The 27,682-nt window shown below is 41.6% G+C and overlaps 1 protein-coding gene across 4 annotated transcripts in view; it reads right to left on the reverse strand.

Moving 5' to 3' along the window:
• Window positions 1–27,682, reverse strand: part of NBEA (neurobeachin) — a 559,686-nt gene that overhangs the window by 280,613 nt on the left and 251,391 nt on the right. For all 4 annotated transcript variants that reach the window (XM_089512505.1, XM_089512504.1, XM_089512507.1 and 1 more), the window contains 3 exons: window positions 23,333–23,397; window positions 18,134–18,242; window positions 6,319–6,485 (listed from right to left, as the gene is read on the reverse strand). In XM_089512505.1, the coding sequence (XP_089368631.1) occupies window positions 6,319–6,485; window positions 18,134–18,242; window positions 23,333–23,397 (341 nt within the window). The remainder of the gene's footprint in view (window positions 1–6,318; window positions 6,486–18,133; window positions 18,243–23,332; window positions 23,398–27,682) is intronic.

Genomic DNA, 27,682 nt, shown 5'->3' on the forward strand with positions numbered 1-27,682 from the left:
TTTTTTATGATAACTGTTCATTTAGGCTTTTCTTGATCACTGCTTCCTTTGCTTTCAGCTGAGCTGCCTCTAATAACTTCCGTTTAATAATTTGCCTTTCATTCTCTATCTATCTGGATTCATAGTAGCCCTTATCAGTAAATAGATGTAGTTAAAGGAACCAGTATATTTGAGCTTCCATAAATCTTTGAATTTCAGCATAGGTATCTGGGAATTTTTTTTAAAAAAACATACTTGACATAATTTGTATCCACTCATTCATCATCCGTATTATCATTTCTTTTGCCAGACTTGTTGTTCCTTTTTATATTCCTCATTTGGGTGAGACTTTCAATTTCAGTAGAAAAATGTCTTGTCTTTTATAGCTTCATTGACTATGCTTACTAATTCTTCTGGACCTGATAGTAACTTTCTTTACTTTCCCATTCTAGCTGAGTTTATATTATTATACTTTTATACACTCTTAAATTCAGCTTGATCCTCTTGAATCTCCCTTTCAAGGCTCACAAGCATGGGGAAGTAGAGGAAGTTGCTTGCTTCATGTTGCCATTTTAATCAGGGCATCCAGTTGGGGTTGTTAATCACAGCAAAGTTGCTTTAGGCTTAGAAAATAGGGAACTGTCCAACTGACTATTATAAAGCTTGGCGCATATATATATATATATATATATATATATATATAGAGAGAGAGAGAGAGAGAGAGAGAGAGACAGAGAGAGAAATATATGCATAGTCTATATTAAACCTATAAAATTATGTTCCTCAAAACATAGACACAGGTCCTCAAAGATTTCCAGGGAAACAAGAAACCATTTAGTGCATATATGCAGAGAGGTGATTTGACTGGTTAAGGGCATCCCACCAACCAGACAGATGGCACACAAAATGAGCAATTAATTAATATTTTCCATCACAAGAAGGAGAGGATTGGTAGAATGTTTCCCATCTGAGAATGCTACACAGATTCATGAAGGGAACAACCTGTTTGTGCCTTTAGGAAAAGGCTGGAGTTACATGACAGAGCCACCACTGAGACATGCAATAGGTAAGCTATTAGTAAATTTAGCTTTTGATACTGTCTAAACAATTATACTGTACATTGTATATACTGTAATGACTTTTATGTGTGTATTTGCTGCCTGTGCTTTGGACTACAGCACTAAGCTTTTATACCCTACTATGTATTCATTTCCAAGTTCTCTAGAACATCTGCATTTTGATTGTAGTGGGCAAGCTCCAGAGTTCCACAGGCCATTTTTTTTTCTGGTCTCACCATCCTCTGGAAGGCACAGCAGCCACTCAACGTAAGAGCAACCCTTATCTCACCTTCACTAACTTCATCCTGTTTATTTCCCAGCTGGCCACTTCCATTTAGGAAAAAAAATAGCTTCTAGTTAAAAAAAAATCTAACAAAATAAAGTATAGCTCCCACACCTTGCTATGGAGAAGAATTGCTACTTCTATAGGCCTACAGGAGCAGCAGTTCTCGTTTTCAGCTTATAATATAATATATAGGGTCAAAACCAGCAGAGTCCAAGTAGCCCAAAGGACACTTGAATTTTGACACTAATTTACACTCATATCTCCAAGTGCATCTCTGATGTTTTTGGCTGGATGCCTCTCATTTGCATCTCAAGCTCAGTCTGACCAAGCTTAAATTAACCAAGATCAAACCACATTTTTCCTCCCAAGGTCTCCTCTGCCTTATACCATGATAGCATAACCACACACTGCATTAATAAGTTCAACAAGATTTCTCTGTGGTTCCTTGCTCTCATTTCACTGTGTCACTTTTCCTTTTACTCTTGTACAAAATTACCACCCTCTCTCTTTTATTAAAGGTAAAGGTAGTCCCTTTATGAATGTCTAGTCGTAACTGACTGCAGGAGATGGTGCTCATTTCCATTACTAAGCAGAAGAGCCAGCATTATCTGAAGATGACTCTGATAGTCATGTGGCCAGCATAACTTCACTGAATGCTGTTACCTTCCCACCGAACTGGTACCTATCTATCTACTTGCATTTGCATCCTTTCGAACTGCTAGGTTGGCAGAAGCTGGGACTAGTGGCAGGGGCTCAGCTAATGTGCAGCACTCGGGCCTTGAACTGCCAACCTTCTGAACTTCCAATCATTAAAACTGGCATCTTAACCACTAAGCCACTGCATCCCTGTATATCTCTCTATGATATCCCTCTGTATATCTCTGAATATCTCTCTTATTACTTCTCTATTATCTCACCTTCATTAACTACACTCTGGCCCGTTACAGACGGGCTCTTGAGGCGCCCCCAGCATGTGCTAGGGGTTGGCCGGGGACCTAGCGTCCACACCGGCCTCACCCCTAGCACGTAACGGGGGCATAATAATGGTGGCGCCCTATACACATAGGCGCCGCCATTATTACGTGTCGGACACATAGCGTTTGCACGTCACGCGTCGCTTATGATGTCGCGAGTGCGCCATTGGCACCTCGCGGCGTCATAACTGCACCAAGGGAAGAAGCGCCATTTTGGGGCTTCTTTTTTGTTCCGCGCAGGAGCTGCGCCGTTTGGCTCCTACGGCTCCCTCGCGGAGCAACCAGCAGCGCCGGCAGACTGCCGCTTTTATGCGGTCTGTAACGCACCTCTATTTCCCTAACTTTGTAATATCCTCCTAAAACCTTTATATTGCCTTTCAATCCACTTTCAAATCCCACAGAAGCATCATCACCTTATTTTCAAAACTCTTCATGGACTTGACCTGTTGTCACAATACTGATATCTTGATGATTAACTTGTTCACCACAGCCTCCTGCAACCATGGAAAGGTCTATTCTCTGAAATTACTCCTCCATTTCACCCTTGCTCCCTTAGTCTTGGGGTTCCCTCCAGACAACCAACCCAATTACCTCTGTCATCCTCCTTTCCTTTGTGGGATATCTTTGTGTGAAAACAAACCAAATAAAACAAACAGGATCTTACTATCTACCAGGTAGATATTCTGTAATCAGGCAATGTTATTTTGGGAATCATGAATATTTTCAACACTACATCTAGAAGAATTCTGAATAAATTTACAACATTAGCAAAAGAAAGACAAGACTGCTTACTTGCAGCTGTAGTTCTTCAAGTGATCATCTGTGTAGTCATATATGTGGATGTATACCTACACTGAGCTCCATTTTGAAAACAGCTCCAACTACCTGTTCAACAGACTCATTTTCCTGCTCCAATCAACCTTCTGACTACTATTGTGGTTTATAAAAACAGAAGCAAAGTAGAGGAAAGTATAATAGCACCTGAAGTGAGGTGTGAAGATCACTCCCCACTTAAGTAAGTTTTGTACAGATAAACATGTCAGGGATGATGGGAGTTGTAGCTCTTCACCTCTGGCTCAAACTCACCACCTTGTTACGCACCGGCGCTGACCAGTTTTGGCCAGTGGTTAAAGCTTTGCTCTAAAGCAGCAGAGTTACAGAGAATAGGCTGAAGACCCTGACAAACTCTCCAAGCCTTCTCACTCTTGCTTCCACAGAAGTCTTCCCACTTCTTCAGGATCCAGCTGGCTCTTGTATCTTCACCCAAGACACCAGACAACTCAGTAGTCTTATATAAAAGATCTACTTTATTCTACTATATACAGCTCCAAAACTATCCAACACAACTCCAATACAACAATACTCCTCACTACTACTATCCACTGCTACTACCCACACAATACATTGGGATTCATAGCCATTATTATAGTCCTTGGATCATACCACCCACTCTTGTCAGTTTCCACCCAGTGGGCGTGTACATCCACTCTCATTGGTTCTCTTGTTTCTACCCAGAATTAATGATTTCATCATCTCAGCCTTGACCACTTAACAATTCTCAGGTGTGTTCAATTATCCACTTTACATTTCTGTCCTTGGCATTTAGGACTTTTTAATTCCATTACCTTCTACACCTGTGTGGCTCTTAATTGATTCTGCTGAGTCATCCTGACTCTCACATACATGTTTTATTTCATTCACTGTATATCCCATGTTGCATTTTCCTTTACAAAACAACCTCCCTTTTTCTCTTTGCAATTCCACAGAATAAAAAAATTACTTAGCAGAGGCAGGGCTGATAACAGGAACATTTGTGTGATAGGTTTGTATTAAGGTCACCATAAGGTGGAAATGATTTGAAAGCATTTTAAGAAATTAGAAAAAAGAAATAGAGCTATGCATAGTCTGTGAAGATTTTATGCTATATAGTAATGTTTTTCAATTGATAAAAGGTGGGGCATATCCAAGAATATCAGTGTCCATCCATCTCAAAATAGAAAATTTCAGGTTATCTTCTAAAAGTCCACAGGGAAAGAGAAGATTTGTGAGTTATCTGTATCTTAAATTTGTAGTACAGTGTGCCCACATCATATGTGGGTGTGCTTTATGTGATTTTCAGCTTATGCTGAAAGCTGCTTGTCATAAAAGTCAATGACGCGTGCGCCTGCAGCACATACACCATACCGTTGCTGTGTGCACAAGCCCCATTGTTTTAAATGGGGCTCGAGCATTCTCGGAACTTCCTTTACATGCGGGGTGTGTGTGTCCGGAACTGATCCCCTACATAAGGGAAGGGTGCCTTGTATTTCAAATCTTGTTCCAGGATAGCCTCAAGTTCAAGGATAACCTCAACATATATACATATATGAGAGAAGATAATAATTCCTAGAGTCAAGACAATTTCTGTACTGGCCATAAATGAAAAACTGAGTATTTGGGGAGAATATATCAGTCCTACTGATATCATTACAGCTGTAATTACAAATCACTTTTCAATTGTGAGATTAAAGAAGCCACTTGATAACAGAATTGTATTCTTAGGATGAGCTATGCACTCAGTGGCAGTTCTACATTTCTTAAAAAAGAAATTAACATTTTGTAAAATCTTTTACAAACCACTCAGAGTTCAAAAGATGTAAGGCACTTCATAGTAAAAACCAGGGATTCTGATGTGGGATGTGTTTACTAGCCCAAACATAACTGAAGCAGCATATCTTTGGCAAATCATAGATTTCAAAAAGCTGACACACCTAAATGTTGCACATAAGGTAGCATTTGAACACTATTATATATTAGGGTTGGCTAACATATTACATTTAATAGCCTTTTCTGCTATTGTTCTGTTATCAGTTTCTGTTGCATACATTGTTTAAAACTGTAGAGATGGTCAGCAGAATGAAGAAAATAATTTTATTCTGCAGAATTAAAAATGGGAACAGGAATCATATCATTCCCTTTTGGCAAAAATACTCAAGGTAGCTTACAGTATCAGAACACATGAATCAATCATCACAAAAACAAAAGTTACAGTAGCAGAACACTTTGACAGTTCACTTTAAATGCCACTTTAAAAGCTCTCCTAAAATACCAAGTCTTGGCCAACATACAGAAGACCTGGAGAGGTGAAATTTTTTGAGGTAAGATGAAAAGATGTTTAAGATACCAAAATAGCCAATCGTCCAAATTTGATATCCAATTGTCCAAATTGATGGCGCAGTGGTTAAACGCCTGTACTGCAGCCACTCACTCACAAACCATTAGTTTGCAGGTTCAATACCAACAAAAGGGCTCAAGCTCGACTCAGGCTTGCATCCTTCTGAGGTCGCTAAAATGAGTACCCAGCTTCTTGGGGGCAATTAGATTACACTTTGTAAACTGCTTAGGGAGTGCTTAAGTGCACTGATAAGCAGTATAGAAATGTATTTGCTATTGCTATGTGTATTCCAGAAAGAATACACATACATTTTGCTTTTAAAAAGCAAATGAACCTCAACTTCTGAAACCCAAACCCAACAACTGACAACAGACCCATTTCATAATACTAGACTAGAATGGTTCAAGACTATAATATATACAGGGTTTAACAATGTCTAAGACACATGATCATGAACACCATTTCTCTTCCGGCAGGCCTTCCCCGATTGATAATGTCCAGAACCAATTGAATCCCCCTCCTTTTATTATGTTTCTTATTTGTGATTTGTTTTTTTAACTTTGATGTATTGTTATGTACTTTTTAAACATTTTTTACTGTTTAATTTTATAGTTGGGAGGGAGGATTGGGTCGGGGTCTTGTGGGACCTGTTGTTTTTCTTGTTGTGTATTGTATTCACTTTGCTGTTACCCGCCTCGATCCTCAAAGCGGAAGAGGCGGGATATAAATAATAATAATAATAATAATAATAATAATTATTATTATTATTATATTTTACCATTTTGAATAGTCATACCTAAAGACACAACAGATACATTTAAAATATTTGATCAGAAGCATGTAATGTTATGATGATTAACAACATACCTATGAGATACAGCTCCCCAGGCACCATGCTTGTTTGTTAGGATATTCAGTATTTTCTGCTTTAGCTGATTCGCTGTAACATGATCTCGATGCTTGGCTGCACTGATAAGGTGGTCACACATCTTCTCCTCTTCCCTTCTGTCAGCAGCATATTGGGCACACTGTGACTGGAAGGAAAAAAATATGATTATTTTTCTGTATAGAGATTTAGAAAGTTGCTCAAAATTCTCTTCTTGTTGTCGTTGCTTACCTAATATCTCCCCCATTTTTACTATTCTACATTTTAAATTCATAATTATGTGTTTGTGACTGTGATATCTGTAGTGATCATGTACCACCCTATATAGAGGATAGCTATCTCCAAGCACTGTCAGATGGCAGTCCTCTCTCTATTAGAAGTCATTTTCTATCAAGAATAGGTGCGAAATCAAAATCCACCTTAATATAAAGAAATATAAAAAATTGAGCAGGCAGTAGGCTAGGATAGTAGACTAAGCAGGCAAACAGATCACCTGGTTCCCTAGCTTGGTGAGAGATGTATTATTTTCTATTTAAATGACAGTAACTGTGTCTACACTGCATCTGTATGTATATATTAAAACATGTAAAATTTAAACAAATCTGTCATCTTGTCCTTCTTTCTTTCTTTCTCTCTTTCTTTCTTTCCTTCTTTCTTTTCCTTCTTGATAGAAGTCCTATTTCCTCTCTTTGGGTGACACATGTGGCCATTCTCTTGGTACAGGCTATTGCCCTATGCACCAGATTTCATGCAGTCCCTGTTGGCACCAACTCTTAAGAGTTTGTTGTATATAGGGAGTACTACAGGAAACGGGTATCTCACATTTCAGATGTTAGGCTCTAAACCTATATTTATGCACAAAAGACTCACTATGGTGTGAATGTTATCCAACTCTAGACTAGAAGTACACACTCAACTAAAAAGTTTTGTATTGTGGGGAGAGAGAGAGAGAGAGAGAGAGAGAGAGATGATTACTGGTAGATTTTAAAAAAAATCCTGCTCCAACTGATTGTTTTGATCAATTGGCTTCTTTTCAATGAAAACAAGACAGGAACAAAATGTGAATTCAAATCACTGTGTGAATTTTTTTGCAACAGTTAACAATTTTCTTCCTGGTTCTCAGAATTGTTTTGGATATGTCAAGATGAAAAAACTGGTTGTTGGAGATGAGAAAATTCATGAGTATTTTTATATCCCTAGGTCCCATCCAGTTCTGTCTTGGGCACTATCCAGGGTCACTGTGCAAACCTGACAGACTGTCCCTGAGGGAATGCCCCTTGACAAATAAAATGTCCACAACTCCTATTTGATAACTTATAGGGTAAATTAAAAGTAGTTTTTATTCTATTTTTTCATCTTAATAGTTTTTAATTTACTTGAATTTATAGTATACCAAGTAGAAAAATGGCATCTTTGCATTATGTACCAATACAGCATATTTAACCCATTCAGACATACACAATTGTAGTTAAATTTATTGTAAAAATACAGTCATTATGGGGTTAATTAATTGTTCAATTTATCTTCTTGTACCAAGAAGCACCAATTAGTACAATGATCTTCTTCAGTAATGAGGTTAATATTTCATCAGCTCATTGGACAGTTAAATCAGATTTTCATTTTTCATTCTGAGCAACTAACAGAATGAATGGCTGTTAATTGTGAAACAGAGCTTCTTGAATAACTGGACTTTTCTCAATAACATTTGTGCAAAAAAACCAGATGTTATGTAACATAAACACAGAGAGATTGTGTACCTTTACAACTAATCCAGCATTAAACAAGGTTATCCGGGAGGGGATATATATATGGTAATTACTTTTGTATATTGGCTAAAGGCTTTTTTATGATGAAAATGATAGTTTGAGAAGCAAAGTAATTAAGTAAATTTTACATATCTAGATTATTTCCTTTGTTGCCATCAAAAGGCAAGCAAGATGAATGCACAAAGTAGACACACAAAGATGGTTCAAAAGTATGCAAAGTAAGAGTGCACTTTCAGGTCAGACAATTGTATGCCTGCCCATTTATCCACAAATACCAAGAATTATGTGTATGTGAATCAAGATATATGTGTCTTTCTGGAACAACATAATTGAGGCCACAATGACTGCTGAGGAATAAGGCATTTCAAACGGCCAGATGCATAGATAAAATCTCTACTTGTGTCTATTTAGAACCTGTCCTTAATATTTGTTAAAATGCTATGTTTATACTGCCTAGACATGTATCACATTTTTGAAATATATGAAGATAACAATTTCTTTTTAAAGAATCTCACATTTGAGAAAGGTCTTGGTTTCCTTACTAGAAAATTGACTTAAGGTTTCCCCTTAAGGGAATTTGGTTAATATTCTAAATTGTATTTGCTAACTGAGACTGGAAGATAATTGAATATTCTCATTTTGTCTTGGATTCTGACAGATCTTATACCGCAACAAATTCTTCAAAGGGCAGATAACTCAATCTTCTACTGTCATCTTAGTTTACTACATGATGCTCTGATAAATATCAAATGTTATTTACTATTGAAGCAATATGAAACTTCAGCTTGACATACACTTAATTGTAAATGTGAATTTTTAAAACTTTAAACTCAAAATATCCACAATATGCTTGGTAATATATTTGTTGCAATCCCATATGACAAGTGACTGCTGTCTTGGATGACAGAATAAAGTAAAGGTTATACATATTGAGGAAGAAAATATAAGACAAAGATCTGTTTCCAGTCTATGGCAAAGAAGAAAAATAGGATGACTGAAGTATAGTTTAGACAGCTTGCCAACTGATCCTCAAACCCCCTCTTATTTACTCTCAGTCTTATGTGGCATTTTATTACAAAAATAAACTGTTACTATCTTACAAGGATAGAAAGCAATTCTAAGTAGGAGCAAAGTGGCAGTTGTTCTATCCTTTCTAAATTCCTGCTGGCTCATACCAGCCAGGACAGGAAGAAGACAGCACTTTTGTGGGATCCCTTGATTCAATGGCAGGAACTATGTCCTATGCCAGTGTCCGACCTACCATTTTTGGGCAAGGTATTGAAACATGTGGTGGCTTCTCAACTCCAGGGTTTTCTGGATGAAAATGATTATCTAGACCCATTTCAATCTGGTTTCAGGCCTTCGTCACCTTGGTGGATGACCTATGCAGGAAACTGGACAGAGGGAGTGTGTCCCTGTTACTTCTGCAGGACCTCTCAGGAGCTTTTAATAGTATTAACCATCTCTCTGGGATGGGGTTTGAAGGTACTGTTTTACAGTGGCTCCATTCCTTCCTTGAGGAGCAAACTCAGAAGGTGGTGCTGGGGGACTCCTGCTCAACCCCCTGGCCATTGACCTGTGGGGTCCCTCAGGGCTCTGGGTTGTCCCCTATGCTATTTAACATAATACACGAAGCTGATGGAAGAGGTCATCCAGAGTTTTGGGGTGAGGTGCTATCAATATGCGGATGACACTCAACTCTACTACTCCTTTCCACCTCAATCCAAAGAGACTGTCCTGGTCCTAAATCAGTGTTTGTCATCAACACTGGACTAGATGAGGGCAAACAAATTGAAATTTAATACAGACAAGACAGAAGTGATTCTGGTCAGTTGGAATGCAGACCAGGAAATAGGGATAGAGCTTGTGTTAGATGGAGTTACACTCCTCCTGAAGACACAGGTTTGCAGTTTGGGATATTCCTGGACTCAGATCTGAACTTGGAAGCCCAGGTCTCTGCAGTGACCAGGAGTGCTTTTGTACATTTAAAACTTGTGCACCAGCTGTGCCCGTTCCTTGAGACGCCAGATCTGGTCTCGGTGGTACATGGACAGGTTGCTTACCTGTAACGGTATTTCTTCGAGTGGTCATCTGCGAATACATACAAATGGGTTTCACTGCGCCTGCGCAGTGCTGTTCGGAAACTTCTGGAATCACTAGGCAAAGTTCACTTTGCAACATATAGAAACTTTTTGGCGGTAACCCCGCCCACCCGTTATAAGGCCCCTGCCTTCTCGCTCTTTCCCCAGTTCCGCAATTTTTCCGCCAAGCAGGCGATGGAAAGAGCCAATAAGAGCAGGACACTGAGGGGATGGACGGGTGGGATTTCTATGTATTCGCAGATGACCACTCGAAGAAATACCGTTACAGGTAAGCAACCTGTCCTTCTTCTTCGTGGTCTCTGCGAATCATACAAATGGGTTTAGACTGACAAGCTTAGGTATGCGGCGGAGGGAGTGTCCTGAAACCAAAGCTATGGTAACCAAGGTATATTATTGACACAATAAAAACCTTGAACCATAAAAGAGTCAGTCTTTGTTTGTGCACAAACACCTCAACACAGCCATAACATTGCAGAACCTGAGAAGGGAACGTAAGGTCATGCAAGACCAATCCCATGGCAATTTGTGCAAACTAACATTCAACAGGAATGTAAAAACAGTGGCATAATTTACATGACCTTGTAAAGAAACATCATCAGTGGTGCAACCAATGCAACCCTGAGACCAACACAGCCCTCCCGAAAGCTGCGTCTAGGATGGCCCTGGTGTCCAGCCTGTAATGCCTTATGAAAGTCAGAGGCTGGGACCAGACAACAGTCTTGCAGACATCCTCTAAGGGAATCCACGACAGGGATGCTGAGGATTGTGACACTGCCCTTGTGGAGTGTGACCGAGCCCTGTCAGGGAGTGGTTACCCAACAGTTCATAGCAGAGGTGGATGGTACCAGCCACCCATTGGAAAAAACTCTGCGCGGACACAGGCAACCTCTTCATTGGTTCCGAGTAGCACAGAGAGGATCTCTCGGACCGACTGGAGGCAGCGGTTATGTCCAAGTGAAAAACCAGCGCCTTCCTGGCATCAAGAGAGTGCAGGCTTCACTCTGCGTCCAAAGTCGGGCTGGACGCCGGAGTAGGCAACACAATGTCTTGGCCCATGTGGGAAGCAGGCAGTACTTTGGGCAAGAAAGTAATGTCTGACCGGAGGACTACCTAATCCTTGTAAACTTAAGGAAGGGCTGGTCCCTCCGCAAGGCACAGAGGTCGCCCGCACAGCGGGCGGAGGTGATGACCCCAAGGAAGGCAGTCTTCCAAGTCAACAATCTCAAGTCCATCGTGGCCATCGGTTCAAAAGGCTTGGATTGAAGAGCGGACAGCACCGCCTCCAGGCTTCCAGCTGGTAGCAGTACTGACCCAAGGGGGTGCAGGTTGGCACATCTCCTAAGGAACCTCTACAAGGAAGAGGCTAAGCCTCCTCCACTTAATGGCATAGGACCGCTGGGTGTATGGTTTCTGCATAGGCAGGGTCACAGTCCTCACCGCATCAGGCAGTGAGGCTAGGGCTGGATTCTCCAGACCACCAGCGGCAGGCTCTCGATGTCCGGGTGGAGGATCTGGCCATCCTGGATCGACAGCAGGTCCAGACGGAAGTCGAGGTGGAGGGAGCATCTCTTGGAGGTGGAGAAGAGACGCGAACCAGGGCTGCCACGGTTACCACGGAGCGATCAGGATCACATCCGATTGGTCCGTTGTCATCTTGGACACCACCCTGATGATGAGAGGGAAGGGAGGAAAGGCATAGAGCAGCTCTCCCATCCAAAGGAAGGCGAACGCGGCTCCGAGGGATCCGTCCATTCGCCTCCTGGAGCAGAACTGGGGACAGTGGCTGTTCCATTCGGTCGCGAAGAAATCGACTTGGGGGGGTCCCCCACCGGTCGAACAGGTCGCTGACCATCTCCGGATGGAGCCTCTACTCGTGGCACCGGAGGAGATCTGGTTAGGCAATCCGCCAGGTCACTGTCCTCTCCTGGCAGGTGAATTGCGTAGAGGAGCATCTGTCTCTGGATGAACCAGCTCCAGACACGCAGAATTAACTCGAGCAGGGTCCTGGATCTGAAGTCTCCCTGCTTGTTGATGTAATACATCACAGTGGTGCCGTCTGTTCTCAGGAGGACCACCTTGTCCGCGACAGCAGATTTGAATGCCCTCAACGCCTTGTCGGCTTCCAGCATTTCCAACGTGTTGATGTGGAAACGTTTGTCCCGGGCGGACCACTTGTCCTTGACAACAAGGTCGAGCAGGTGGGCGCCCCAGCCTTCCAGGGGAACATCTGTTGTCAAAGTCAGTTGAGGCTGGGGTTGCTGGAAGGGCATTTTGATGGAGACGTTGAAGCAAGCCAACAACCATCTCAGAGAAGCGGCCATTGGCCTCAGTACCGTGAGATACCTGGTCGGGGAGTCCTCCATCAGTCTGAAGACTGAGGGGACCGAGAGGAAACAGGCCTGAAGGGGGCGGAGGCGAAGCCTTGCCCACGGCGTCACGAACGTTGTCAACGCCATGTGGCCTAGGGCTACCTGGACGTCTCACCTTTCTGTGGGAGATGCAAGGCTTTGTGAAGCTGCCAACGCCTGAAAGGGTCCGGAGGGGGAAGGTCGGAGCATCCTTCGGAGTTGGGGATGGCCCCGATGAACTTAGCCTGCCTGGCTGGTGTGTAGTGGCTTTTCCTCGGAGGCAATCAGGCCGAGGGGCGCCCAGGGTGCAAGGCGAATGGGACTGTCTCCTGGTAATCCCACTGTGAGTTGGCGGCAACAACAGTCGCCGAGATATGAAAGACTCTGTAACCCCTCTGATGGAGGTATACCACCACTGGAGCCATGCACTTTGTGAGGGCCCTCGGGGCCGTGGCTAGGCTGAAGGGAAGTACATTGCAGTGGTACGCGGTGAAGCCGACGGCGAGGGCGAGGGATCTCCGGTGAGACTCTCGACTTCCGATGTGGAAGTGGGCTTCCCCCAGGTCGAACATCGCGAACCACCGGCCTTGGTGGAGTAGAGGCCGAATAGAGGCCAAGGTTACCATCTGGAACCGGCGGTAGTGGGAAAGCCTCAAGATGTCTGAGAACCGGAGGGGAGGGAGACGAAGTGCGGAGGAACCCCTCGGGTTCTCTTCTTCCCCCGGTCGGTATCCTGATGGCGGGACTTCCGATACCGGGTGTGTGTGTGTGTGCGTTGTGACGGCCAGAGGAGGAGGAAGACTGAGAGGGGTAACGCTACCTCTGGGAGTCCTGCTGCTGAGACTGTCGGTCTTGCTGGAAAGACCGATGCGACCGACCTTGGGGCTGCCACGGTCGCTGTCTCTTCTGGCCGGGCGAGATGGAGGCCGACGACATCCCGTGGTTCTTGGCTGCTGCCTTCATCCTGAAATTGCGGTTCAGGCGCTCGTCGGTCTCAGCGTGACAGAGACCAGAGCCGTGAAGTGGCATGTCCTCAATAGCTGTTCTGACGTTGGTGTTCAGGTCAGATCAATGCAGCCATGCACGGCACAGAGCCATCTGAAGGTCTGCTGTGTCCCTTCGACTATCGCCGAATTTTGTTTGGGGTGGCCGGTCAACCAGAAACCGCTGGATGGAGAGATCTGGTACAGGGATTCAATCCTGCGGGACAATCTCACCAAGGAGGCCGGCACCTCTCAGGGCCGCCTGACGAAGGTCTCCAGGGACGGCAGCAGCGGGATGGATGGCGGGGACGGTACACGGCCGTGCACCCTGTGTTCGACTGGGTCGTGAGCTTTCTCCTCGGGGAGGAAAAGCCCAATGTCCAGGGATCTTGGCATCTTGATGATGTGTTCGTTGAAAGAGCGGCCATCACCGGTGGGAAAAGAAGGCTCAAGGTGATGCAACCTCTGAGGAGAAGCCTGGATGGAGGCCTCATCGTCTGATGGGTCCTCCGAACATGACAAGATTTCTGGCTCAGAGGTGGTGTCTGATGCCAGTGGGAGATCCGGCACCTGGACTTGCGTGGGGGACGTGTCGGAAGCTGAAAGCTGCCGATTCCAGAGCGGGCCGCTACGGCTCGGATGTTGAAGCCCTCGCATGCGACACCGGGGGCTTCCCTCTGTCAGGGGCCATAAGACGGAGATTCAGCCTCGTGAATCTTCTGAAGGATCCTCATCAGACGGTTCATCCTCGCCTGAGTGAACAGTCAGAGGGAAGGACGCCCTCCATGGAGGTCTGGCCATCTCCGCATTGACGCGGACAAATTCCACAGTCGAAGGCAGCGGGGAGTCGATTGTGGAAACCGCATACGATGCCGGCGACTCCCTCGGGCGAGAAGAAACCGGAGTCGGAGTCCTTTTGGCTGGAGAGCGCGTCTTGTGCGAAGCGCGCTCCTCGCCCTTGGAGGACGCCACTGACTCACCTGGTACCGGGTGGATTCGGGCCTCTTGGGCATGGAGTCGTCCAAAGCCCCTTCAGAGTGCCTCTTCTTAGAGGATCCCGGCATCTCGCCCCGCTCCTCGGGGAGGGGGGAAGGGATTGCCCGGCAGGTCTGACAGGACAATGATCCCTGAAGGCTGAGGCTTGGTCGCCTTGCCCCCGTCCTCCGGTGCGGTGTTCATTGATGGCACCCAGGGTGCCCCCGTCTTGGGCGGCTTGGAGGCGTGTCGGGACGCCTTCGATGACGCCTTGGAGGATGGGACCGGCACGGCCAGGGCCTCCGCATCCGCTCATTCCTTCGAGCACGAAGCCTCCGAGGATGCCTTCATCCCGGACTTGGCCTTGGGACCGGCACGGCCAGGGCCTCCGCATCCGCTCGTTCCTTCGAGCACGAAGCCTCCGAGGATGCCTTCATCCCGGACTTGGCCTTGGGCTCGAAACCCTCAGTCCCCGGCGTTATGTGGGGGCACTTGGAGGGTCTGTTGGTGGCGCTGGGTTTGAATGAACCATGGGCCACATCTGCTCGATCCTTCGAGCGCGAGCCCACCGAGGACGCCTTTGTCCCGGGCTCCATCCTGGGCTCGAAACCCTCAGTCCCTGACGTATGTGGGGCGCTTGGAGGGTTTGTTGGTGGCACTGGGTTTGAATGAACCACGGGCCACATCCGCTCGATCCTTCGAGCGCGAGCCCTCCGGGGATGCCTTCCTCCCGGACTCCGTCTTGGACTCGGAACCCTCAGTCCCCGACGTTATGTGGGGGCGCTTGGAGGGTTTGTTGGTGGCACTGGGTTTGAATGAACCACGGGCCACATCCGCTCGATCCTTCGAGCGTGAGCCCTCCAGGGACGCCCTCCTCCTGGACTCTGTCCTGGGCTCGAAACCTTCAGTCTCCGACGTTTTTTGGGGGCGCTCGGAGGGTTTGTTGGTGGCACTGGGTCTGAATGAACCACTGGCCACATCGGCGGTGGTGGACGATTCAGCCACTGGTGGGCAGACACCACGCTGGACACGCTGGCCCGGGAAGAAGAAGCAGGCGGCGTAGCCGAGGGAGCCGACGATGAAGAGAGGCCCCCCCCATGGGTCTTGCCCTGGTCGATGGCCAAAGTCAGCCAGGACTCACAATTCTTCCGAGCCTGCGAAGAGAGGGGCTTGCAGAGTGGACAAGTCTTCGGATCGTGGTCCTTTCCCGGATGCACCTTGTCTCCGCAACGTCACACTTTGAAAGGTGCTGGAGACCTTTCCGAAGAAACAAAAGCGGAGGGAAAGTCCAAAATCGAGGTCAACAAGCTGAGAGTCCGAAGTTATCAGGGGCGGGAGACAACGAATGGTCAAAAACACAGTGATTCCAATCAAGCTAAAGAGCGAGCGAAGTTCCCTGAAGCAGCTAGCGCGGCGGAAAAAAGGAACTGGGGAAAGAGCGGGAAGGCAGGGGCCTTATAACGGGTGGGCGGGGTTACCGCCAAAAAGTTTTTATATGTTGCAAAGTGAACTTTGCCTAGTGATTCCAGAAGTTTCCGAACAACACTGCGCAGGCGCAGTGAAACCCATTTGTATGATTCGCAGAGACCACGAAGAAGAAACCTTGGTTACATCCTGTTTAGACTACCGTAACAGCAGTGCTCTACTTGGGGCTGCCTTTGAAGAATGTTCAGAAAAGTCAGCTGGTTCAAAGAGCAGCAGCCAGGCTGTTAATGGTGGCAATTTACAGAGACCACATAATGCCCCTCTTGAAACATCTCCACTGGCTGCCAGTTTGTTTCCTGGCACAATTCAAAGTTCTGGTTATGACCTATAAAGCCCTATATGGTTCAGGTCCAGTCTACTGGGCAGACCGCATCTTCATGTATGAACCAGCTGAATACCAATTCAAGCTGAAATTGACAGAGTGTTGATTCTGGGGCCATTGTGATGATGAAACGGGTCTTAGACCTAGCAAAGCCAAGGTCATTTTTGTTCTGCCACCACACCAGGACTGTGATAGCCACAACATCAGACTCACACCTATCTGAGTATAGAAGGAATCTCTATGTTGGGCTATTAATTATTTATTTCCCATCTTTCTCTCAGCACAGGAGTCAATGTGGCTTCCTTCTCTGGTGGCCAAGTCCACTTCTCCACGGGCAGATTTTTATGCTGATCTAACCCCCTCTAGATAGCTGGTTTGAGGTTTAAGATTCAATTGTTGGCTACAGTACTTTTTCCATTGTTTCAAAATTATATTTCAAAATGTTTTCCAATAAAGAAAGGTTTGAAATGTCAATGCTGGTATTATCTATGGATATACGGTTGGATCCTGACTAAATTTATTGAACTTAATTTGTTTTCCTAATTTTCAACTATAATGCTGCTTTTGCACTTTCTTAACTTTGGTAATTTCAAATTTTGTTGATAGTTCTTCCTCTAACTCAACAACCTTTCCTTCTAAATCTAATCTGAGTTTCCTTATATGTTCTCTGTACAAATTAGATATGATTGTATAATGCAGCATCCTCTGAACCACTTGCCAAATGGAAATCATTCTATTTCTCCTCTTTCTGTCCTGACAGTGGCTTCTTCTCCAGAGTACAGTTTAGGCACTGGGACAATTAAAATTATCCATAATTTATCATGATCAACCTAAGCAAAGGCTTTGCTATAATCTATGAAGCAAAGGTTGATTTATATCAACATGCATTTATATCAACATGCATTTTTAACATGATCCATAGTGCCTCTTTCTTTTCTGAACCACACTCTGACATCTGGCATTTTTACAGCATGTATGGAAAAATCCTTTGTTGTAAATCATGTCTGGTTAATTTAGTGTATTTCCTCAGTTTTATTTAAAAAATGAAATTAGCTATTAAAATGATCAATTTTTAATAGGAGAATGTGTTATGACTTTGAACAGGAGACTGCCACTAAGAAGCTATTGAGTTTCAAAGGTGATTTGCTGTATAGCATTGCAGAAACTTGCTCAAGCGATCAAATAATATGAGCACAACTGATTCGAAGGATGGTACTTTGCTAAACAACCGCTGACAAATACATACAAAAATTATTGCAAATTATTATCTAAGCATGAGTATTTCAATTACACATGCACACACAAACAGATATGTGTACTGCCTGTTAATCATAATTCACAAGTGGCTACATTTTAAAACAACAGATAAAGCAACTGATTCTAAAAGGCAACAGATTAGATTCATATATTTGCAGGAGGTGCAATAAAATCAATGGGACTTGCTATTCATTACAAACTCATGTTCCATTCATTTTGATGGTTCTGTTCCAAGTCTAGATCCAGATCAATATATCAATGCCAGATGAAAATTAAAGCAGTTGTCCCAGAATGAATGTTGCATTATCAATACCAGAAAAAAAATTACTTTTTAGAAACTGCTGTATCAATAGTCCTGCTAATAAAAGGGGTGCTGTAAATAATTTCTGGGATTTTAAGAAAGGGGAAAACACAAATAAATGTGTGTCTCATGTGGACATGTGCTATGATTTTAAAATACTGTTTTTGATATGTTCATAGTATAATTTCTGTATTTTATGAGGGTACAGTGCAGAGGATATCTAAGAAAGCAAGATTTCATGAACTGTTAACACATACCTCAAATTCTGCATGTTTGTGTACATCTTCTGCTCTTTGCCTATTCAAAATGAACTCTGCCTCATTTGCAACACGTACAATGTGGTCCTTCATTGCATGACACAATAATCTAGAGAAGAAAAGTTTACTGAACTAAGTCTCAGTACATTTTCATTAAAATGTTTCATATATCTGATTTAATACTTTAAATAAAGTTTATTTACATTTATAGGAAAAATAATGTGATAATAAATTGCTCTGTAACATCAGAGAAAATCAATCAGCAGAAACAATATATTCAATTTATTGCCATCACTAAGCATCAGTTGTTTAGAAGAAGGGTTTTTCAATTGTGGCATCTGCTTATCCTGAAAAAGGCAGTCATAGACACATTACAGATACCTTGTGTTTTACACTTTCCTAGATCTGTCCATCACTACATGGTAATGACAATATGAACTATAAAACTTTCTTTTAAAAAAAATCCCATTATACATAATCAAGCAGTATTGAAATCATGTCTTCTTTTCCTCCTTCACTTATCCTTAAAGAAAAACCAACCCTATTCTTTGGAGGAAATTTAAGTGTTTAATACATGCTTAAAAGACTGATCCAACTGAACATAATAAATGTGTTATCACAGACTTCAGCAGAAGCAGATTTAAACCAATAGATGACTGCTTTGAAAATCCTGCTTTTGTATATTTGTTCTTCAAAGGCAGAAATTTCTGAATAATTTTCTTAGCTGTGGAAAAACTAATATTCTGGGCTTGAAGCTTCCTTCTTTATAATGTGTACTCTGTTACCATAATCAACCATGCTGGTCAAAGATCAGCTACTATAAACAAAATGCATAAAAATGGTTGCCTACTGAAGTAGTAGTTTTACCAAACTACTTGCCCTTTTATCGGTGATAGCCTTCACTACATAATCTGCATGCCTCTGAACTTTTAGTTGATTTCCCTCTGCTGACACAACCCTAAAACACTGACTGCAGAATGTGGGCAGGGTTACTACAGCTGTTGTTGTAGAAACGGCACAAGAGTTGATCCCATGTGATTACTAGTCATGTGAAGGGACAATCACTAAACAAGATCAGATATCTACTTGGTATCATGTTGACATACAAATGAAACAGCTAGGCTCCTGTCCAACATCCCTTGTCACAGCATCACTCCAGGGTTCAATAGAAGGAGATTCTTGCAAAAAAAAATGGTGTTATGACCCACAGATAGCTACAATATTGTTGTAGAAATAATCTCCAAAGCTGCATCCTCCCTGCAGAAATAATCCAGTTTGACACCACTTTTAACTGCTATGGCTCCGTGATATGGGATTCTGGAAATTGTAGTTTGTTGTGGCACCAGAGCTTCCTGAGAGATGAGTCTAAATATTTTATAAGACTACAGTTCCCTGGATTCCATAGCATTGAGCTATAGCAGTTAAAGTGGTATCAGACTGGATTATTTCTGCAGTGTGGATTCAGCTTTAGATTCTAGCTCAGAATCTTCTCATTCCCCTTAGCAGGAACTGGAGATTGATTTATGATAGATGCTTGAAGACACTAGGAATATTCAAATATTTTGAAGTACTACATAGTTTCAAGCAGTATTTCACCCTTATTGACTTTAAATAGATACTGTGGCCCTGTCCAGATGGTCCTTTAAGTACGTCCTGGCAACGTACTAGGGTTGCCTCGGGGTGTTGCTTATATACGCCCCGCAACCCTAGTATGTCGCCAGGACGTCAAAATGGCAGCACCCTGTCTACATGAGCACAACTATTTTGACGTAACGGCCATGCCATGTCCAAACGGTGCGGTGCAGCTGTTATGCCTTGGCGCCGCTGTAGGGTGCTTGTGGTACCCTTTCAGCGGTGCCAGAAGGAGCTCCGTTTTGGAGCTCCTTCCACTGTGCATATCACTGGCGCGGCCTTTAAACGGACGCGCCAGCGATACAGAGAGGAAGGGCCCAAGCGGCCCCTTTCTCCCTTCCCCCGCCACTTTCAGGGTGTCCTTGGGGCATGAAGCCTCAAGGACACCCCTTTCCAGTCCGCGGGGAAGCAGCATTTTGCTGCTTCCCTGAGGCCAGGAAATGTGACAGATCAGGGCCTCCAGAGCTGCTGCTGTGGCAGCTGAGGCCCTGATCCGTCGGGGAAAGGGATGGGTGCAGGCCACTCCAAAGGGGCGGTCTGTATCCCGCCTTAAATAGCCATTTCCCCCCACCTTAGATTCTGCTTTTTACACCATGGATGGGCCAGATGATAACAGGCCTGTCTCTCAGCAGCCCTCACCACTGGCGATGCTAGCTACCTTTGCTGTTACCTTCAGCTCCCATAATCCCTGACTACTGGGCATGTTGCCTAAAGACCGCAGGAATGGAATTCTAAAACATCAAAAGGTTCAGAAACTGAGCACCACTACTTTAGTTTTCCAGTTTTTTTAAAAAAATAAACCTATAGCTATCTGGCCAGCCTATGTACCCAACAAGGTCTTCTTTTTTCTTATATACAAACTACAATTCCCAGAATTTCATAGTATTGAGCCATGGTAATTAAAGTGGTGTCAAGCTAGATTATTTCTGCAGTGTGGATGCTGCCTCAATTTCATCGTACAGTTTGTTTTGCAGCCCATAGTGTTTTTAATTGGTTGTATCATAGGTTGTTATTGCTCAGTAAGTTGTCTGAGTACCTGTTAATGTTTTCTATCTTGATCTTGAAAACTTCTGCTAATGTATCTACCTACAAATCCTATCTAGTATAGGACATGACTCAGCATACAAGTATAGCATGCCTTTGTAAATGTACATGTGCAAATGCAAAGAGGATCTCAGCAATTAGTTCTTCAAAAATACATTGCACATTCCTCCTAAAAGTTTTCCAAATTTTGCATTAAATATTATATATTATATTATAAACACCACCTTTAAAATGAAGATAATGGTGGAAACAAAGAACTAATATTAAACAATGCCAAAAAATCTGGATACAATTTATTTTTTTAAAAAATCCCCATAACCAGAGTCCAACTAACAATGGAAGTACAGTATTTCTGACAGCCCAAGGAGATTCTTAAACTGCTATTATTTAATAATAACAGACCCTGGACTATGGCAAGCTGCTTTTGAAACATGAGTTTCAAAAATAGCTTTTTGTTATGGCCTCATGGTCAATTGTTCAAAAACATTATGAAAATTTCATTAGGACCTTTTTGGGGAACTTTGGGTTGCAAACTGATACTGACATCCTTGAGCAAGCTCCACTGAACTCAATGGGATGTACCCTTGAATAGAATGCAGTTTAATCCTGTTAGTATGGCTATCCATACTCATACCCATATCAGTAGAGCAAGCTATAAATCTTTATATGGGACATAGAATCCTGCAACAAATTCCAATAATTCAAAGGTGATTTGATTGTGTGTTGTCACACTGGAGCCTCTCATGACATAGCAAAACTACCGTAATTTGAAACTCAAGCAGGAGATTCACAAGCACTGTGAGAAATGGCATGGTCATCCTTTTTCAAAGGAAGTAATAAATATGCTCTACTGGGCATGCTGAACACTTTGAGAATACCTAAAAGAGTTTATTGGATCTGGGCAAAAGTATTCATATTTGGCTTATTTATAATACTGAAAAGCTAATTTTTATGACGAGTGTTGCTTGCAACCCAAAGATTTCTGTTTTATAAAAGACTACATCCAATTATGCAGCCAGCCTTATTCACATTTTAAAACTAACTGGACATGGAGCCCAAATCCAATTCACAAATTCTTTTGCACTGTTCTTCAATTCACAATTTAAAATTCAGTCATAATTGCATAGTAATTATATGCAATTTTACATTCCATTAACCTTGTTTTGTTTTAATTATAATGCTCCTTTGTTAGATTCTTCTAAATGATCCAGTTTATAATTTCAGGCTGTTCAAGGGAGCACTTTAATTCTACTGCACATTCATCAACTGTTTATGTCCTGTTAATTGTTGACAACAGCACAATTGCATTCTCTACCTATGATTGATGAACTGCATTCAAACTTTAGCTATTAAGAAGAATAAATATTTATAACAATTTTCTCTTTGACATCAGAAGGGCAAAACCAAAATGCATGACAAAGACACTAGAATTTCAGCAAAGGAAATGATCACATGATCACAAATATATAATGGTTAAAATTCATTTTGGGGGTGGGGATAGAGAGCTTCTGTGTTCATTTATTTATACACACACCAGAAGAATCATAAACATAGTTCCTTAAAAGTTACACATCGCTATAAGTATTCATAATAAGGAAAGCAACATTCTGTTCAATGTTCACAATACAGTTATCAGGTGTACAATAAAACTGATTGTATCATCAGAGAAGACTGTTCTAAGTTAAAAATTATGCAAAAAATCTCCCACTTGATAAATGGTAGAAACACTAAGTTCATTTCATAACATAATGGGGAAACAGATTTCTATGTTTAGCCCATACATATTTTGCTCTTATATATAAATATTTCTAATAATGTTAGAGTACAACAGACACTGATCTCTTCTGTGTGCAGTAAATCCACACAGACAGAAGCAATTTATCAATCATACTGTAATATTTTGAGGACTTTTGCATGGAAAGGTAACAAGATTTAGCAAAAGAGATGTCACACTTGCGGAAGAGAAAGTCTTAAGTAGCATCCACATTAAAATTACTGTTATTTGGGAGTACATGGCACATTCCATAAAATTTAAAATAAATAAAGCAGCCAGATTGAATCTTAAGATTTCATTTCAGAACACATAATGTGACTATTTTATATTAAAATACCACATATCCCAAGCTAGCATGAAGAATGATAAAAACTGTATTCCTTCATTAACTGCATAAATATACTTTATTGTACTATGAAGAAGGTACTCCAAAACAGATGGAGTGACAGATGGATTTCCAGATTGAGTTTCTTAGATTCTATCTGTAAAAATACTTTAGCTGCTTAAATAAGATGGTAGCTAAAATCTCAGATAAACTATTTCATAAGTATTCTCAGATATTAAAAGCTGATTTCAACGTTTTACGTATTAACAAGTTGAGTTTTTACATTCAAAACGTTTCCACAGTAAAACTGTTTAATTAAAATAATTCTTCCTCTAGTATTCTTGGAGCAGATGGTGAAAGTATTATTGCCCAATGGAATTAGATACAAAATGACTCCTTGTCCAAGAGATTTAAAATTAATTACCTTCCTTCATTGATGAGCTCAATAAAAGCAAGTCCTGCATTCTTCTGAATAGAATTTTGCCATTCCTAAAGGAAGAGAATGAAACATCTTTTTAAAAAGTAGCAATTACTTTGAAAGTATCACTGTATTTAATGTTGATTAACAAAGATTAATTCAGAAGTGTTTTAGATGAGTTTCTGGTTGCCATATGCTCAATCCTCACAATCCCTCTATTAAATTGCAATGGCACATACAGCTTTCTATAAATGCACCGGATAAACACACCAAAGATATTAGAACTTTTTTTTACCTATTTAACATTTATCAGACAAATATTTTGCTTTGACTAATTATAGTTATATCATAATTACACACTATTCTTGGTATTTTGAGCAAAGAAATTAACTGGCAAACAGCCCAGAATCAGTTCAACAATATCCAGCTATTTAAAACAAAACAAAACACCAGAACAGGTAGCTTTACTGGAATTAATTGTATTAATATCATTTTTATTAATTGAATTCTAACTGATGTGAAGAGAGGTTACTAAATTACTTTTTCTTGATAAGAGATGATATGTCAACACATTGTAACAGACTATCAAGGCAATCTAATTCTTTTGCTGCCAGCATGGGAACAATATGGGAATTAATATGTTGAGAAGTTTCCACCATTCTTCAAAACTTCTCTACACACAACTACTGTAGTGCCTTTTCCTGTTGAAAACAAAGCACACATGCACACAACAGGCACATAATGACCATGATATATACAATGGAATCAGTGCAAAGAAGCAACAGCAGTCATAGTTTAGTTACTTAATTTGTGCAATGTATACAATTTCTTCAATTTGCACAAAAATAATTCTCATAAATACAAGATTGACGGAAAATGTTTCATTATTTTAGAGGTGAAGAAAGAAAGAAACTGCCTCTGTCACACAAGAACCAGGCAAGCATGGATTATATTCCTGATATAAATAAATGAAACTTCTCTCTTTGACAGGAGAGACAAAACAGATGGGGCTGGCTTGGGTACAAGACTAAATCACAGTTTCACATTACAAGACCAAGCTTAAAAGATCCTCAGTTTTATGGATTCCCACTCCTTTTCTGGCAGAGCCTTGAGAAACTGGGATGCTTTCACTGTTCTTAATTATTGGCATCTTCATCTTATTCAAACTTAACAAACTATGGTTTATCTTGACTATGAGTAATGGAAACAAAACAATTTGAAATCACAGTTTACAAAGTGGACGTGTTTCTACCAAATAAGTTTACCATGGACTATACTTTAGAGTTCTGATCTTCTTGCAGCTACACCAGAATAACAGATGTGTGGTAGAGCCAAAGGCCCCTTGTAGTACACTCTTCTAATATTAAACCACTGTTGCAAACATGATACAACACTATCTCCATAAAAAGGTGTATAAATTCACTATTGTACTCTTCATCTAGAGTGTATCTACATTGTAGAAATAATGCAGTTGAGTGGCATACTATGGAATCCTGGGATTTGTAGTTTCACAAGGTGAAATGTCTCTCCCAAAAAGTGGTGGTGCCTCACAAAAGTACAAATCTCCGGATTCTGTAGGATAATAATAATAATAATAATAATAATAATAATAATAATAATAATTTTGTATCCTGCTTCTCCAGAAGATCAAAACGGATGGAGCTATGGCAATTAAAGTGACGTCAAAATTCATTATTTCTACAGTGTAGATGCATCCCAATCCTCCAAGTGTTGTTGTTAGCTACTCTCGAGTCGACCTTGACTTACAGTGACCCTGTGGATGAGACAACTCCAAGCCCCTCTATCCTCCATTGCTCCGCTTAGGCCTGTAGATTCAGGCCCATGGCCACCCTAGTTGACTCTAGACACTTGGTGTGCTATTTTCCTCTCTTTCTATGCCTTCTTCCCTTTCCTAACATTATTGTCTTTTCTAATGAGTCATGCCTTCTCATGATGTGACCAAAGTACGACAGCCATAGATTCATCCTCTTGGTTACCAAGGAGAGTCCAGGCTTGATCTGTTCAAGGACCCATTTGTCCACCTTTTTGGCTGTCCATGATATTCTCAGCACTATTCCCCTGCATCACATCTCAAAAGAGTTGATTTTCTTTTTTTCCACTTTCTTCACTGTACAGATCTCACATCTGTACATGGTAACTGGAAATACCATTGCTGGTAACTTTAGTGCTCAGTTGTATATCTTTACTGTTTAGGATCTTTCCTAGTTCTTTCATCATTGCCCTTCCATAGTCTTCTTATTTCTTAACTGAAGTCTCCTTTCTGATCAATATTTGTTCCAAGGTATAGGAAATATTTAACTATTTCGGTTTCTGCATCATCTAGGTTGAACTAATGTAGATCCTCTGTGGTCATTATGTTTTTCTTTTTTATTTTCAGACTTCCTTTGCACTTTCTTCCTTGATATTCCTTAGTAATTGTTCCAAGTCCATTATGTTTTCTACTAGTAGTATGTGTCACCCACACAGTTTAGATTGTTGATGTTCCTTCCTACTATATTCGCTGCCATTTCTTCTAAGTCTAAACCTGCTCTTTGTATGATACTTTGCATACATGTTGAACAAGTAGGGTGACACCTGACTCTTTGCCAATTGGAAACCATTCTGTTTCTCCATATTCTGTTCTAACAATAGCCTTTTGTTCTAAGTACAGGTTTCTCATCAAGGTTATCAGATGTACTGGCACTCCCATGTGTTTAAGAGCATTCCATAACTTTTCATGATCTATGCAGTCAAGAGCCTTCCTATAGTCCATAAAGCACATGCTGATTTTCTTTTGGAATTCCCTAGTTCCTCTTTCTTTCCTGAACCTTTCTTTCCATTTCCCCCATTGGGTTTCTTTTCCTTTCTGTTTGCACCTCTGGAATTTCACTCTCCATATATGATTGGAATCTATGGTCTGAAACAGACAGGCCTAATAGAGCGGGTTCCGGCTGCTCCGCAGGTGTGGCATTTAGACGACACACATCCCCGAAGCAGACAGAAACTGCACCGAGGCCACTTAAAGCAGCCCAAAGCCACCAGAAAAAGGAGCAGATTTAATCCACTTCTGCTGGCGGCCACAGGCTGCTCCTTCAAGGCTCTCTGATTCAGACCTAATTGCAGAATTTTAAGTATAATTTTACTTGTGTGGAAATTGATGCTAGTTTCTGCAGTCTTTTGTGTCCCCTTTTTTGTCGATGGGTAGGAATATTGGTCTGTTGGCCATTATTTTGTTTTCCATATTTGTTGGCCTATTTTCGTTAACATTAGAACTGATACTGTCTATGTAGATTGTAAGAGGCTGTGAATTTTTATCTGCCTCCGTGCACAGAGAACTATATTGCCATGAAATACGCAGATCAGCAAGTTACTGCACATTCTGCTCTTACATAATGGAACACAAAGCTCTGTAGGAACATTGTAATGTATAAAACAGCTCTGTGATTCTACATAGCAACCTGAGGAACTGAACAACCAAATCTAAAATGAATATTTTCCAATTACTTTTTCAGTTTTCTGAATCAATCACTATTATTTCTAAGGCTTTACATTTCATTCTCTTCCTGCTGTAAAGTGGAAGTGAAATCCCATTTAACTGAAGACAAAGAGGAAAAGCCCACACAAAAAGACTGAATACTATGCCAACCTATAATTTAATTTTAAATTAGAGGTTTCTTAAAAAAATAATTAAAGTTAAATCTTTAATTTTTTAATCATAATCTTATTTTCATAAGAATACATTTTAACTAGTTTCCTTACTGCCGTTTCTTTAACACAACCAGAAAGGAGTTTTTCAGTCATAGTTTTGTAGAGGAGAAAGAATCACCAACAATGGAACTCAGTGATAGCTTTCTCCCCTCAAATAATGCCCCAGATGCAGTTTGTTCCAGAATTCTGAAAAAGATATAGCAATCATCATGTGATCTCCTTCTCTCTCGCGTGTCAAAATAACGTGTTATATACATGCAGTAAGCTTGTGTTTCCCAATGACTGATATTATTAGTGATAGCAGTAACATTTGCAGGTTTTAATTTTTCTTTAAACAAAATTGCCAGACATTAATACTTGTCTCCCTCCTCATTTGTGATCCTCTGTTATACTGGTGATACCCCAAGTGATAGCTACCTTGCCTAGGAGAATTCTTTGACTTTTTCAAACAAACAAACAAAAAACCTCAGAATCTGATGGTCATTACATACTCACATAATGTCATGGTTGACTGAGAGGCACCTGAGATCCAGTTACAATTCAATGTAGAGTTCCTTAGTGGAATTTAGAGTTCCGTAAAAGGAGGAGTTTAAAGGCAAAAAGAAATACTGTCACCGCTCCTTTCTTGCGGACTTGAATATGTGTGGA

Source organism: Sceloporus occidentalis, unplaced genomic scaffold (assembly GCF_023333645.1).
Source record: "Sceloporus occidentalis isolate IW3139 unplaced genomic scaffold, rSceOcc1.0.p SCAF_2, whole genome shotgun sequence".
In the NCBI taxonomy this organism is placed as follows: Eukaryota; Metazoa; Chordata; class Lepidosauria; order Squamata; family Phrynosomatidae; genus Sceloporus; species Sceloporus occidentalis.